General features: G+C 32.9%; 3 protein-coding genes across 3 annotated transcripts; 2 read left to right on the top strand and 1 right to left on the bottom strand.

The window, feature by feature from the left end:
- The first annotated feature begins 3,855 nt into the window (after positions 1-3,855).
- On the top strand, positions 3,856-8,158 carry LOC122502254. Its single transcript, XM_043612204.1, has 2 exons — positions 3,856-4,102; positions 4,232-8,158. Exon 2 carries the CDS (start codon positions 4,233-4,235, stop codon positions 8,094-8,096), a length of 3,864 nt encoding a protein of 1,287 aa, XP_043468139.1. The 5' UTR covers positions 3,856-4,102; position 4,232; the 3' UTR covers positions 8,097-8,158.
- Positions 8,159-10,164: 2,006 nt separating this feature from the next.
- Positions 10,165-11,079, bottom strand: LOC122502272. The gene has a single exon (XM_043612228.1). It carries the CDS (start codon positions 11,077-11,079, stop codon positions 10,165-10,167), a length of 915 nt encoding a protein of 304 aa, XP_043468163.1.
- A 3,088-nt stretch (positions 11,080-14,167) lies between these two features.
- LOC122502262 lies at positions 14,168-15,391 on the top strand. Its single transcript, XM_043612217.1, has one exon. The coding sequence runs from the start codon at positions 14,168-14,170 to the stop codon at positions 15,389-15,391; it is 1,224 nt and encodes a 407-aa protein (XP_043468152.1).
- The last annotated feature ends 1,199 nt before the right edge of the window (positions 15,392-16,590 follow it).

Genomic DNA, 16,590 nt, shown 5'->3' with positions numbered 1-16,590 from the left:
CAATTGTGTAATTTTGTTTACAAAATTTTTTAAGTATAATCATCTTGAAGTTATAAAAGGTGGAGAAGTAAAAATGCCCTATTTCTCGAGAATTATACACATATACATATTTTAACAATCAATGTAATAAATATATGTACATAGTATACATACATGTATGCAAATTATACATGTCGATCATTATATTCTTGCACTACTTTGAATAAGTTACTTGAATAAAGAGGATGTGAATGGGAGACTTTATAGGTAGCCCAAATTTTTGAGAAATCAGAATGTGCTGATTTGATGGCTTGTTCACTGAAAAATCCAAACGATTTTTTTGTTCTGCTATAAAAATCAGCAACATGAAAAAATACAGCGTGGGCTTCAGATTGAAATTTTCAAATCACAGTAGCTTTTTTGAAACGAAGAAGTATATTCGTTATAATTCGGTTTAAATCGAAGAAAAACATGAATCGACAACTGATTGTAAATTTTTTGAACAAGTTACCTATTTTAAACAATATGCTGCGTAACAAATCAATCCTGTCCAAAAGAATTTTACAAGAGTTACCAGTAAACGCAGGACTTCCATATACGAACTCTCGAGTAACATTGCTAATCTTAGCTCATTTAATACTGTCATATTGGAATTCTTGTAACATATTTTTGTAAATAGTGTTCACAACTCCCAGCATTAGATGTAGTTCAGGTGGAGGAATTATTTCCAATATTTGTGTGCAACAATTTTCCAAAGAAATTATGGATTCATGAATGCAATTGTTGTAATTCTTCATTGTTGATTTTTGACTTCCACTATTTTGCCAAGCTGAATAATTTTCTTTACAATTTTTAATAGTCCTATAGTCTCCAAATTTATGCAGTTCACTTTTGGAGGCAGTACTTTACGTACAAGGAAAACTACTGGGGTGAGACGTGATTCCTGCTAAAATGTTGGCAAGGTTTAAGTCAGTAGCTATTGTTTATTTTAAATCTTGAAGATTTAGCAATGACCACAACAGTGAAACATTTTCATAGTTTTCTTGCGTTTGAGCGATTATCGCAATGAGGAACAACTTTTTTATACCAGAATCCTTAAAATTCTTTGCCATCACGCCATCGGAATATTTCTGCCTACACTTTACATTTTCAATGTCTGACTCAATTATAGTCGACTGTATCGATAGACAAACTTTCAAAAATCCTGCTCCACCAACTATTCCGAACTTTAAATGTATTCCGTCAACTTCTCTTTTTGTATTTTGCTTATATTTAATACTTTATTACTTACTACGATACATTCTTTCACACTAAAATAGAATCAAGAGTATGATTTGAATTTTTATATTTTTCTTTTAAATTTGGTTCAAACAAATTTCTATCATTTGTTGCTACACGAAAGGCACTTGCAATGCTGTATACTGTTTTAGTTGAAAGACCACAATTTGTCCCAATTTTTACGACATCTTTTGATTGTTCCAAACATTTAAAGAAATTTTTTAAGGCTTTCACGTTTCTGTGATAAAGCAATTGTATTTTTTCAGAATTAATTCCGTTTTTCGAGCTTGAAATATCTTTTATTAAATGGCACACTAAGTGTTCTGTCTGCTTCAGAAATAAACCATTCATAATGTGCTCCTCCAAATTCCGTGTTTAAGAAAAATGTGGTTTTCCTACAACAATATTTTGTCCTTTTTTGCTGTTGATTTATTTTTTGCAAAGTTAATGTGTCCCGGTTTTCTCACTAAATTACATAGTCACAGTTTCATACTTTACTTTCTTTGCTCCTGGTATTTCGATCTACTAATCCAAACTTTGAATAGTTATGTACTTTTAAATTCACATCCTTTCCATTATCTTTGAGCGACTGGTAACCAAGGATTTTGCAGGAATTGCAAACAACGCTTGGATGATGATCTTCTACATCATAAGTAAGAATTTTTCGAATATGATCCTTTAAAGCTCCATTAATCTTTATCATTTTTCTTGTATTTCTTTAAACAAAAAAGATAAATTCTTTCGCGGTTCTCATTATGGAATCCATCGTGATCTTTGGATTTTGGAGGCATGATGTTAACCCGTTGACTGTCGCTGACGCATATATGCGCAAAACAAAACTGGCCAAAAGTGATTCATGACGCATATATGCGCAACTTAAAAAAGGTGATTAAAAACTTCTTAAATGTTCCTGAAACCGGTTACTCAGGGGTTTTCGAGGTCGCTGATTACGAATATGACATTCGTTTTCCAAAATTCAAAATGGCGGATCCAATATGGCGGACAACAAAATAAAAAATTGATCAGATTGACTTGAAACGTAGTACTCGGGGGTTTTTGGGGTCGCTGATTACGAATCTGACATCAGTTTTTCGAAATTCAAAATGGCGGATACAAGATGGCGGAAATTTTTCAAAATTCGTCGAATTTGCTTGAAACTTGTTACTCGGGGGTTTTAAGGGTCGCTGATTACGAATCTAACATTAGTTTTCCAAAATTCAAAATGGCGGATCCAATATGGCGGACGACAAAATAAAAAATTAATTATAATGGCTTGAAACTGAATACTCGGGGGTTTTTAGGGTCGCTGACTACGAATCTGACATTAGTTTTTCAGGGTATTTATCGAAATTTGATTTCACCAAAAATTATCACACTGATGTCAGATTAACTAGTTTCATACAAATTCAATAAATTTTAAAAAATTTTCCGCCATATTGAACCAGATATTTTGAATTTTGAAAAACTGATTTCAGATTCGTAATCAGCGACCCTGAAAATCTCCAAGTATTCAGTTTCAAGCCAATATGATCAATTTTTTATTTCGTTGTCCGCCATATTGGATCCGCCATTTTGAATTTTGGAAAACTAATGTTAGATTCGTAATCAGCGACCCTTAAAACCCCCGAGTAACAAGTTACAAGCAAATTCGACGAATTTTGAAAAAATTTTCGCCATCTTGTATCCGCCATTTTGAATTTCGAAAAACTGATGTCAGATTCGTAATCAGCGACCCTAGAAACCTTAGGGTACCAAGTTTCATAAAAATCCATTAAAAATTTTTTCAACACACTTTTGGCCCAAACAGTGGAAATCTCGTTGACAGCCAAGGGGTTAAATAATTAATATCAATGTTATTCCTGTGTTTTATTGGGGATGTAAATAACTTTGACTAACGTGAAATTGTCAAAATATAATCTTCATGTCATAAAAATAAGAATAACCTGTGAATTTAGGCACTCTACAAGCTTTTTACTTCAAAGTTATTATCAGTGTCCTCAGCATAGAATTTCCAAAAGGAAAATATGTTTCAATTTACTTTAATTTATCATGCGACAAGAGTAGATAAACAAAGTGAGTTCTACGCGATAGTTCTCAAGGCTGCCGCTAGAGGCGCCACTGGCGCTGCAGTCGGTGAATGGCGCGCGTTTTTGAAATTAGTTCGCGAGGCCGCCACTAGCGCTGCAGTCGGTTATGGCGCGTATATTTGAAATTGTTAAATTTCTACCTAACCCTAATTTTTAACCTAACCCTTTTTACTAGTGCAATTTGCTATGTGTGAATCCGTGTGTTTGGGTATAAATATCCAGAATTCAATGGAGTTAGCATTCGTAGCAGCGTCTTCGAGTCAACCGGATCAACCAGCAGAGGCAGAGAGGGTCAACCAGCAGAGGCAGAGAGGGTCAACCAGCAGAGGCAGAGAGGGTCAACCAGCAGAAGCAGAGAGGATCAAGCAGCAGAAGAATATTATATGCAAAGTTGGAGAGAAGGAGAGAGCGAGAGAGAGAGAGTGAGAGAGAGAGAGAGAGAGAGAGAGAGAGAGTCCCAGCGTAGGAGAGAGGAGAGGAGAGCACCTTGGCGTGAGAGAGAGAAGGAGTGAGCGAGAGAGAGTCCCGGCGTAGGAGAGCACCGTCAGAAGGAGTTGACGTGAGAGAGAGTGAGAGGGAGATAGAGTCTCAACGCAGCGGAAAGAGAAAGGCTCCACCGCTACAAGTCGGCACTAGCTGTGACGTGTAGAAGGGAGACCCCGTTGAATGCTTAGGTGACGCGCAGCAGTAGGCAGCATCGTTGTAATTTTAGGTGGCAGCACCGTTCATTTTAGCAGCTTTTAAATACAATTTTCAGAGTAAGATTTTATATCAAAATTTGTTAAGACTTTATAGTTTGAATTATATCTTAAACAATATATTTAAACTATAAAATAAATTTTGAAAAACTGAATTTAAAAAAAAAATATTTTTTCTTTAAATTGTAGAATGGCTGGTAAACGACAGGGAAAAATAAACTTGAAGCCTGAGGTTGCAGAAAAGTTGAGAAAATCCAATTCATCGCTTCTTCAGGAGATTGAAAGTATTCTTCATGCTGCAGAAGATGGCTTTAATTTGGTGAACTCAACTAGAACGGAAATCGACTGGACTCAAAACATCGCAGGATGGATGACTACGTGTGAAAAATATATTGCGAATTTAAGGGAAATATTAAATGAACCTAATTCTTCAGCAGGAAGCCAAAAATGTCTTAACCTAATTCAGCAATTTATTTGTCTAAATACAAAGTTTGAATTTTATTTGAAACAAGGATTTGGAATGGGGGAAGATTCAAAAAAATCAGAATCTCCAGCTGCAGAAATGGATAACATTACGGATCGTGTTCGTTGGAGCAATTGCGAGAGTGCTTTCAAATGTCGTCTTCAAACTAGTTTCATTATTAACTTGATACATATAGATGTAAAAGCATTTTTAGATGATGCTTGCATACTTTTCGAAGAACATATCCCAGATATTATTAAGAGACATGGACCACTAAAAGTTTATGCTGTTCTTGCTGCAAAATTTAGGAAAGTTGCAAATGATGAAGAAAAAATTGAATCAAAATATTTCAACGTAAAAAATGAACAAATTTTCCCAACAACAGTTTTAAATGATTGGTACAACAAGAATATTAAGGAGCCAATATTGCAGAAAGTGGAGGAGTTTGCAGAGAAGGAATCACAATGGACTTTACATTCCATAATGAAATTAGAAATTAATATAAATAAGTACAATGCGATACGTGTAGGTTCATACATTGAGTTACCACGTCAAATAAAATTAAAAAAAGCTTGCATCAACGTTAGAAATTATGATCAAAAATGTTTCAAGTGGGCTGTGTTATCAGCTCTTCACCAACAAGATAATCATCCAACAGATCTCTCCAATTATTATGAATTTGAAAATGAATTAAACTGTGATGGAATAGATTTTCCTTTAAAACTAAAGGATATTTCGAAATTTGAGAAACAAAATAATGAAATCTCCATAAATTTATATGGACTGCGATTAAAAGGCAAGAATTTTATTACTGTTCCATTGCACTTGACTGCTGAGAAAAAGGAGAAGCATGTCAATTTGTTAAGAGTTGAAAGTCATTATGAAGATGAGGGTTCTAGTGATAATGATGATGATAATAATCAAGTCATCTCACTAGATTATCACTACGTGTGGATCAAGAATTTGTCTCGTCTCGTGAGTTCTCAAGTCTCTAAAAACAGAAGTAAAAAATACATTTGCGACCGATGTCTTCATTACTTTACCACGGAGGAAAAACTAACTAAACACGTAGACGAGTGTCAAAAATTAAATGAATGCAGAATTAACCTACCCAAACCCGGAAAGAATTTCATTTATTTTAAAAATCATGGAAATAAAGAAAAAGTTCCATTTGTAATCTATGCAGATTGTGAGTGCCTTCTAAAACCTGTTAGAGATGAGGAAAATAATACTAATACAGAAATTATTCAACGACATGAAATGTTGAGCATTGGATATTATATTAAATGCAGCTATGATGACTCACTTTCCGGTTATAATTCAAGTCCAGAAGGAGTGAATCCTGCCAAGTGGTTCTCCCAGGTGTTGCAGAAAATTGCTCAAAACGTTGACGCAATTATGAAAAATCCAATTCCAATGGATAGATTGACAGCAGAGGAAATTGAGAAATTTGCAGTATCAACAACATGTCACATTTGTGATGGGCAAATTTCTTCACTTGACAAGAAAGTTCGAGATCATTCACATTTAACAGGTAAATATCGAGGCCCTGCACATGAAGCATGTAATTTAAATTATCAAGATTCACGAGTAATACCTGTTGTATTTCATAATTTAAGTGGGTATGATGCTCATTTTATAATTGAAGATATTTGCTTAGAATTTGAAGGCAGAATTGAACTATTACCGTTAAATAAAGAAAAGTATATTTCATTTAGCAAGCATGTAAAAGGAACTGAAATTAAATTTCGATTTATCGACTCTTTCAAATTCATGGCATCATCTTTAGAAAAATTAGCATCATACCTTACAGAATATAAAATTGTCAAACAAGCTTTTTCTAACTTCACTTTAGAGGAAATAAATTTATTAACACGTAAAGGAGTTTTACCTTACGAATATTTAGATAATCTAGTAAAGTTGAAAGAAACTAGATTACCAGATAAAGAAAATTTTTATAGTACATTAAATGATAGTGGGATTTCTGATGATGATTATTTACATGCTCAACGTGTATGGTCTACATTTAATTGTTCTAATCTCGGAGAATATGTAGATTTATACATGAAAACTGATGTCCTGTTATTAACGGATATCTTTGAAAATTTCAGAGATCAATGCCTACTCGCTTATGGACTTGATCCTGCTCACTACTATACAACACCAGGATTGACGTGGGATGCGATGTTAAAATGTACTAAAGTGAGGTTAGAACTGCTTACAGACATTGATAAGCTAATGTTTTTTGAACGTGGTGTGCGAGGAGGTATTAGTCAATGTAGCAATCGTTATGCTTGTGCTAATAACCCTTTTATGGAAAATTTTAATGAGAATGAGGAAATCAAGTATATTATGTATTTTGATGCAAACAATTTGTATGGGTGGGGTATGGTCCAACCACTTCCTTATGGTGGATTTGAGTGGATTCCGGTTTCAGATGATTTTGATTTTAATATTCAAGATGATGAAGCTTTTAGCTACATTTTAGAAGTTGATTTAGATTATCCGCAAGATTTGCATGACAGTCACAGTGATTTCCCATTTTGTTCTGAACACACAAATCCACCATCAGAATTAAAGCAAGCGAAACTTTTGACAACTTTGAATCATAAGCGGAAATATATTATTCATTGCAGGGTATTGAAACAGGTTATAGCTAATGGGTTAAAGTTAGTAAAAATTCATAGAATCATGAAATTCAATCAATCAACATGGCTTAAGTCATATATAGATTTCAATACTTCGATGAGAGCTAAGGCAAAAAATGAATTTGAAAAGAACCTTTTTAAACTCATGAATAATGCTGTATATGGAAAAACGATGGAAAATGTTCGGAAACATGTCGACGTCAAACTTGTAACTAAATGGAATGGTCGCTATGGTGCTGAGGCTCTCATTTCCAAACCCAACTTTCACAGTCGGTCAATATTTAATGAAAATTTAGTAGCGATTGAACTTAGAAAAACAGAAATTTTAATGAACAAACCAATTTACATTGGCTTTTCGGTACTTGATTTGTCAAAGATGCTTATTTATGACTTTCATTATGATTATATGTTAAAAAAGTATGGTAAATCTTGCAAATTGATGTACACAGATACGGATAGCTTAATTTACGAATTAAAATGTGATGACATTTTTGCTGATATGAGGGAAGATATTCACAAATTTGATACGTCAGACTATCCAAAGGATAATATTTATAATATTCCGCAAGCCAACAATAAAATACTTGGACTCATGAAAGATGAGTGTAGTGGAAAAATTATTACTGAATTTGTTGGCTTGCGGAGTAAAATGTACAGTATTCGTGTAAATGGTCAAGATTTTACGAAAAAAGCAAAAGGTGTAAAAGCATCAGTTGTGAAGAAAGATATAGAATTTGATGATTATATTGATTGTTTACATAACTATTCAATTCAAATGAGAACTCAACATGTTATCAGATCACGATTACACAAAGTTGAAACTGTTAAACAAATTAAAGTAGCTTTAAGTCCGATGGATAACAAGCGTTATTTGTTACCAGAAAGTAGCGACACTCTCGCTTGGGGACATTATAAAATAAAGAGAAATGATGATGAAGTATGAATGTCAACGACTTGTCAATGTGTGTATGTGTTTGTGTGTTCAAATGTAAATAATAATATTAAATAAACATATACTTGTAATATGTATAATTGGTTTTATTTATTTATTACCTTAAAAGTTTTACATTTATTTTATTAATTTAACATTGATGTATAATTAATTCATTATTAATTCATTGTTGATTCATTATTAATTCATTGTTGATTCATTATTGATTCATTAATGATTCATTATTGATTCATTATTGATTCATTATTGATTCATTGTTGATTCATTGTTGATTCATTATTGATTCATTGTTGATTCATTATTGATTCATTAATGATTCATTAATGATTCATTGTTGATTCATTAATGATTCATTAATGATTCATTGTTGATTTATTATTGATTTATTAATGATTCATTAATGATTCATTGTTGATTAATTAATGATTCATTGTTGATTCATTGTTGATTCATTATTGATTCATTAATGATTCATTAATGATTCATTGTTGATTCATTAATGATTCATTGTTGATTTGCTTTATCTATCCAACTATTATGAGAATTATCAAAGCCTAACCATTTTACAAATATTTTATTTCCACGAGTCTTTAAAACTTTTTCTACAAGATATATATCCGCATATTTTACTTTAAGAAGTTCCTCTTCATAGAATCCACCACTGATTAGTTGATCTTGGTAATCCTTGAGTTTGTAAGTCACAGGTGTAGTTGATGCAATTTTGTCAATGGTAAATATTTCAGTTGTCCAATTTGGAGTATAACCTTTTTCAAAGACGTTTTTGAATTTGCTGACTCGTACGTTATCACCAATTTTAAACTTTGGTCTTCGCTGCGGTATTTTCCTTAATTTTAAAAATCTTCCTTTTAAAGTATCAACATCTTCTGAAGTTACATCTTTCGGTTTCATTCCAATTGTTCGATGTTTGGAATCATTATAATTAGCAATCAGATTTGATAATATATCATACCACTTGTAATTGCCTCGTAAACTAAACTGCATCCACATTTTTCTCTTGAGTGTTCGATTAAATCGTTCAACAATGGACGCTTTCAGATTACTGTATGTTGAATAAAAATTAATTTTATGCATTTTCATTAATGCTTCAAATTGGGAATTGTAGAATTCTTTTCCCTTATCTGAATGCAGGTTTTTTGGAATACGTTTCTTTGCAAATATAGATTTCATTGCTTCAACAACATCTTTTCCACTTTTACTCTTTACTGGAACAGCCCAAGCATACTTTGAGAAAATATCTATAACTGTAAGTAAGTACTTAAATCCTTTATTTACTTTAGAGTAGGGTATCATTTCTACTAAATCAGCTTGCCAAGTATCATCAATACCACGCATTTCTACTCGACGTCGAGGATAATTTTTTCGAGCTTGTGTATGAAGCTCATGCACTACTGTTAATTTTTTATCATTCATTTTCCAAAGTTCTTAAACGAGCATCCAATTCACTAATTATTTCAGCGTTTCGATATGACAAATCTGGACTTATTTGTCTTTCAATATTTTTTAATTTCTCTGCTACAGAGTCCCCAAACGTCTTTATCAACACTTGACTGTCGTCAACAATTAAAATATTTTTATTTAATTGCTTTTCAAGGTTTCTGATGTCACTTTCGAGAGCTCTTAAACGAGTATCTAATTCACCAATAATTTCAGCGTTTCGATAGGATAAATCTTGATTTATTTGTTTTTGAATATTTTGTAAATTTTCTACTGTAGACGATTCAATAATTTTTAACAAAACGTTACTCTTATCAATATCTGATCGTAATGAAGATGTGATATCATGCACTGGTCTTACTTCGTTTTCTATCATACTCCGAGCAATAAATAAATTAACTACGTCTCCCTCCTCTTCAGCATTTGCAACGCTGCAAATTCTTCTTCCTTCAACTTCGTAGTCGCCTTGTGAATTAATCTTAAAGCCAACTCCTGGTGGTCCAGGTGGTCCTCTTTTTGCTACAGTTGTTCCTCCTCGATTAAGAGGATGTCCGAATACATCGATGCTCATTTTGAAACTGATCTCAACTCGAGAAAACAATTACTAATATATAATTTTAGCTTCCCGTAACTCCTCAATAATGGACATAATTTCATTATTGTGACTTGGATTACCAGCTTCTTGAGATGCAGTAAGCAATTTTAAACGCTCAACTAACTCATTTGGATCATCCCAATAAATGTAGTCTGGTTGAAAATTTTGCTTTGTAATCATAAACTTTGGAAGAGATGTACCAGTTTTTAATTGCTCTTTAGAAGTTCCATTATTATTTGGAAAAAGTTTGGATATAATATTACTGTACTTTAAACTTTTACTTGTATTGATGGGTTCAGAAGATTTATATTTTCTTTTGTGTGCATTTGACATAATAAGAATTTGTTTATAATTATTCATGTCATCTTCACTAATGTATGCGTCTTTTGTTTTATTTTTAAATAAAAGTTCCAACAATCCAGTGGTAATATTAAAACGTTTGTTTCCAACATTTACAACATTATCTTTAAAATATATTGGTGTATCACCCATCATAAGCGATCCATTTTCATTTTTGTATACTCCATAAATTTGATCCAAACATTGCTTTCTATTGTGATTTATCAAGTAAATATATTTTCCTAGTACTTTATCATATTCAAAGTCTGGAATTATTGTTTTATCAATCTGATTAGCATTCATAAAACCCATAAAATCATCTTCAACATCATCATAATCATTTTCACCATTATATTCCTCTTCAACTTTCTTTTCTCTCTTTTCTCTCTTTTCAATGTCGGCATTTTCAAGTTTAATATCATTTATAGAAATAATTTTTTGTAAAGGTTCAACTATAGGTTTGAATGTTGTAGTCAAGATATTTTCAGCATCTTCTTTTCCTAATTTAAACATGCGATGCTTACGTCTTATTGCCTCACTTGCTTTGGCAATTTGACGTAAATATTCTTTTTCTTTATTATACATCTTGATGTAACAAGGTCTCAACTTGAACTAAAATAAATTTAATAATTGTTCTTATTTATAGTGAAACAAAACAATCAAAACCTTTCCTATATCTTCCTTCATTCATATTTCTATCCTTATCAATTACAACAAAGCCATATTTGTCAGAATTCCAACAAGCTGAACACAATTCTCGAAATTGAGAAAATGTCATATCCGTATTTACATGATCATCATACACATGCTTTAAATTCTTTTCATCTTGACGAAAAAGAACTAGCAAATTAACATTATCTCGCACCAAATGTTTTGGAATTCTTGCATAAGTCTGACATAGATAGAAACTATCAACACTTACATGTCTACCCATGCAAAAGAAAGCCCTTATATTATCTTGCTTTTCACACGCAACATCATCAAATATAAATATAGAATTTGGCTTTGCATTTTGAGGAGAAATTACCTCTTCATGTTCACTAAATGGTAAATATTCAACCCCATCAACTTTACTCACAACTTGCTCCAAAAATTTATATTTTGGTTGTTGCAGTGATTTTGAGTAAAGATAAATATTGTCAAATCTTAAACCATTAGGATCTAATATTAGAGATAAAAGTACATTTGTTTTTCCACAATTAGATGGTCCACAGAATATACCGCGAATACTACCCGATAGTAAACTACCATGACGTTTTATTTTTTTCTCTTGTTGTTCAACAATGGTATCCAGATTTACAACTGGAAGTTTTTGAGGTTGTTTATCGAATCGCATCATGAGGCAGACTGATGGAAAAGTATAAATATTGGGTTTATATACTTTTCAAGTCATTCTAATCTCAACTGCCGTAGAGTACAGTATGATTGTACATCGCAGAATTCGAGGTAAAGGTCTAGTTAATAGTCTCATTAATAAGTTGCCATTTGAATTTCATCTGCCTGGTTATCAATACTGTGGACCAGGCACAAAATTAGCAAAACGTTTAGCACGTGGTGATCTAGGAATAAATCCTTTAGACGCAGCTTGTAAGCAGCACGATATTTCATATTCTCAGAATCGAGAAAGCGTTGAAGCAAGAAACATTGCTGATAGAGTCCTAGCGGATAAAGCTTGGCAACGTGTTTGGGCTCCTGACGCAAGCTACGGTGAGAGAGCTGCAGCTTACGCAGTAACTAACGCTATGAAAGTAAAATCTAAATTTGGTATGGGAATTGGAAGGGGAAAGAAGAAGAATAAGAAAAGAAGTAGAAGAAGAAACAAGAAAAGAAAAGGAATTTGTAAAAAACGAACTGCATTAACAAAAATTCTTACTGCTGCTAGAAAATCAATAATTCCTGGAAATGATGCTCGAACCACAATTCTTGCTGCTGTTAAATCTGCTAGAAAAGCTATCAAGGAAGCAGGTGGTAAAAAGAAAATTTCACCACCTCGCATTTTATCAATACCTTCAAAAGTTGGTGGTATCTTACCATTAATTCCAATATTTGCTGGTTTAAGTGCTCTTGGAGCTCTTGCTGGAGGAGCTGCTGGAATAAAAAAAGCTATAAATGAAGCGAGTGCAGCTAAAGAACAATTGAAAGAAGCTCAACGTCACAATAGAACAATGGAATCTGTTGCACTTGGAAAAGGGCTTCATTTAAAACCATATCGACAAGGGTTAGGACTTCACTTAAAACCCTATCAAAGAGGACAAGGAATGCATTTAAAACCGTATCGACAAGGGTTAGGACTAAACTTAAAACCCTATCAAAGAGGACAAGGAATGAGAAAAAAAAAAACGTAAAAATTCCTCAACGTGCATTAACAAACTATGATTTACTCAAGTACTCTAAGGAGTTAAATATTCCTTATTTTCGAGGTGTTTTTATGCGAAATGAATTACCAAAAAGAGGACCTCGAAAGATTGAGTCAGCGATTATTAACCTTGACGATAAAAACGGTCCTGGAACACATTGGGTAGCATATAAAAAGGTTAATAACAATGTAGTGTACTTTGACAGTTTTGGAAATCTTCAACCACCATTGGAGCTTGTCAACTATTTTGGTGATGATATTTTAATAATGTATAATTATGAAAATTATCAAGATTATGGTACTTTTAATTGTGGTCATTTGTGTCTCAAATTTTTATGTAAACAAATTGAAGTGAATAAAAAGTCTATATAAATGAAGTAAAAAAGTTTTATTAATCAGTTTTCAAAAAGACTTCATCATGGATGAATCGTTTACTATAACAATATCTGGTAGTTCATCGGTATTAGAGGCTGAATATTTTCCACCAATTGAATTATTACCTAAAAAAAACTATATTCTTGGACTTGTAGAACTTTTAACATTCAATTCAATTCCTAATATTGATGAAGGAAAGAATAAATTTTATATTGGTAATCAAGTAATCACTATTCCACCTGGCAGTTATGAAATTGAAGATATTGAAAAATATATTCAACATTCTGTTGCTAATGGAACTAAAGCTATAAGTATAAAACCTAATAATAATACCCTACGTAGTGAAATACGAAGCAGTCTTAAAATAAATTTTGAAAAAAAAGATTCTATTGGACAGCTATTGGGATTTGCACCACGACAATTAGAACCTAATAAAACTCATACATCTGATTTACCAGTATCTATACTCAAGGTAAATTCTATCCGAGTAGAATGTAGTATTACAACTGGTGCATATATTAATAATAAAAAAGTCCATACCATTCACGAGTTTTTTCCAATAGTACCAGCTGGATATAAGATTGTAGAAGTACCTTCACACGTCATTTATCTTCCAGTCGCCGTGAAGACAATACGTAATATTCAACTCAGAATTGTTGATCAGGACGGAGATTTAGTAAATTTCAGAGGTGAAACAATAACAATTAGACTACACGTGAAAACAACGTAATGGGCATTGTGTTTGACAGAAAATCTGGTGGAAGTTATATAAACGAGTCAAAATGTCAGAAAACATTCAGTCTCGATCCAGTTCGCAAGAGATTAACATCTCAGAACATACGTTTTCTGAAACAGCTCGGTCTGAAAATTCGTCAAGAGAGAAGAAGAAGAAAATAAAACCTTTTATTAGTGCACTTTTTATTTGCTGTTGTTGCAATCAAAATGGCAGAGACTTTGAATATACTAAGCCCTGTGAAATATGATGATTCATTAGCACATTATGAGATTCATTCTCATCAACCATATGTTTCATCAGCATTTAATAACAGTGATGAGATTAGAATTGCAGTACAACATCAAGATTTGTATATTTTACCCTGTAAAAGTACATTACATATACATGGAAGAATTTCAAAACCTGATAATACCAATGTCACAAACACAAAAATAACTAGCAATGGAATTTGCCATTTATTTAATGATATACGTTATGAACTTAATGGTGTTGAAATTGATGGTTGCAAAAATGTTGGTATCTCAACCAACATGAAATTTTACATTTCACAAACACCTAATCAATTTATGTATGCTGAGAATGCTGGTCATCTAAATTTTGATGATACTAGTAGAGTAACGGATGATGCTGGATATTTTGATGTAAATATACCATTAAGCATGATTCTTGGATTTGCTGAAGATTATCGAAAAATTGTTGTAAATGCAAAACATGAACTTATTTTAACAAGATCTCGTACAGATCTTAATGCTGTGGTTAATATTCTTGGAGTTGAACGTGAAGAATTTAAAATTGTAATTAATAAAATTGAATGGATGATTCCATATTTGTTTGTTGGTGATCGTCAAAAAATTGAATTGTTGAAATTTATTGAAAAAGATCCACTTATAAGTATGAGTTTTAGATCATGGGAACTGTATGAATATCCACTTATACCTGCAACTCAGAAACATGTCTGGACTGTAAAAACATCTACACAGGTTGAGAAACCTCGATATGTTATCCTTGGTTTTCAAACAAATAGAAAAGATAATCATGCAAGATATGCAAACCTTTTTGATGCCTGTAATCTCGTGAACGTAAAACTTTTTCTAAACTCACAGTACTATCCATATGGTAGTTTAAATTTAAATTTTAATCAAAACAAATTCTCTATACTCTATGACATGTATTGTAATTTTCAAACATCATATTATGGAAAAGATTCTGAGCCCATATTATCTAGAAAAGATTTTAAAGATTATGCACCATTGGCTGTTATAGATTGCTCAAAGCAAAATGAATTTCTTAAACAAGCTTCTGTAGATGTGAGATTGGAATTTGAATCTAGTGTAAATTTTCCCGCCAATACAGCGGCATATTGCTTGATTCTTCATGATCGTATTATACAGTATAAACCAATCAGCGGTCTGGTTAAGAAAGTAACATAAGTAGTGGGGGTAAACCGCTAGTATAAAAGTGAAGAATTAACACAGAAATTCTCATTCTGCTGCAACCATGGACTTCATTGTGGACATCCAAGGCTTCAAGAAACCCTACAACGACTTCATCTTCAAGGAGCTGGCCATTATTCCTCTCGAAGAAGATGCTCAACCGATGGTATTCCTGTTTGAACCACCATGCAGTTGGAGTTCTCTACCTGGACGATATAAGAGTGAAAATATGTGGTTGATGCACAACTATCATGGACTAAATGGACTGCCGGCGATGTGCCATATGACCAATTACAAATCACTTCTACAAGATTTGTTAGCTGGTGCTCGTACGATTTATGTAAAGGGATTGGAGAAAAAGAAATTGCTTGAAAGATATGTAATTAATGTACGAAACCTTGAAGATTTTAATTGTCCTTCGCTTAAAAAACTTAAATTGGAATCATCGGCATATGTATGTACCTACCATACTCTATGTAATAAATGGTGTGCAGCAAGTAATGGATTAATGTTACGAAATGGTTTTTCAAATCTGCAAAGGAAGTTTTGTAAGAAATGTTGATGGAGGTGTGATGAAGTCGATAATGACAGTGAATATTTTACTGCGAGTTCTACTGAATCGCTTAAAGAATATTATGAAGTTCTAAACATTTATTTAATAAAAAAAAATTTTTTTTTAAAGAAATTATAGAATTTGTCTATAATTTTATCCCATCATATTAGTTTAAGACTATGCTCATGCGCAAAATATAAAAGTAGGGTATAAATTGAGTCGTCTTCAGTATATATGCTCATTAATCGTTAGACAGTTTATACAATAACAATGAATTCTTCAAATCAACAAAAACCAGTGCCAGCACCAAGGCAGCCAAAACCAGTGCCAGCACCAAGACAATCAAAGCCAGAGCCTGCGCCAAGGACACCAAAACCTGTGCCAGCACCGAGAAAAAAGTAAAGTGGGGATTTTCATAGAGTGGGGGTAACCGTGATGAGTGGGGATCACTCTCTTGAGCATATAATTCTGCGCAATTTAGAGGGGAGAGAAAATGAATTGGTGGGGTATCTCTCTCCACGAAAGCCTTTAAAAGGGAACGCGAAAAGACGATTTCTCATTCAACTGCTCCAAGCTGAACGGCAACCCACTCTCCAAGGACAAGCTGAACGACCAGACACCTCCCAAGGACAAGCCTGAGAAA

This window comes from Leptopilina heterotoma, unplaced genomic scaffold (genome assembly GCF_015476425.1).
Source record: "Leptopilina heterotoma isolate Lh14 unplaced genomic scaffold, ASM1547642v1 Lhet_106, whole genome shotgun sequence".
Lineage (NCBI taxonomy): Eukaryota > Metazoa > Arthropoda > Insecta > Hymenoptera > Figitidae > Leptopilina > Leptopilina heterotoma.
This window is presented reverse-complemented; position numbering and strand designations above follow the sequence as displayed.

Excerpts from the sequence above, each read along its gene's own strand:
- LOC122502254 (XM_043612204.1), top strand. The coding sequence starts at position 4,233 with ATGGCTGGTAAACGACAGGGAAAAATAAACTTGAAGCCTGAGGTTGCA.
- LOC122502272 (XM_043612228.1), bottom strand. The coding sequence starts at position 11,079 with ATGTATAATAAAGAAAAAGAATATTTACGTCAAATTGCCAAAGCAAGT.
- LOC122502262 (XM_043612217.1), top strand. The coding sequence starts at position 14,168 with ATGGCAGAGACTTTGAATATACTAAGCCCTGTGAAATATGATGATTCA.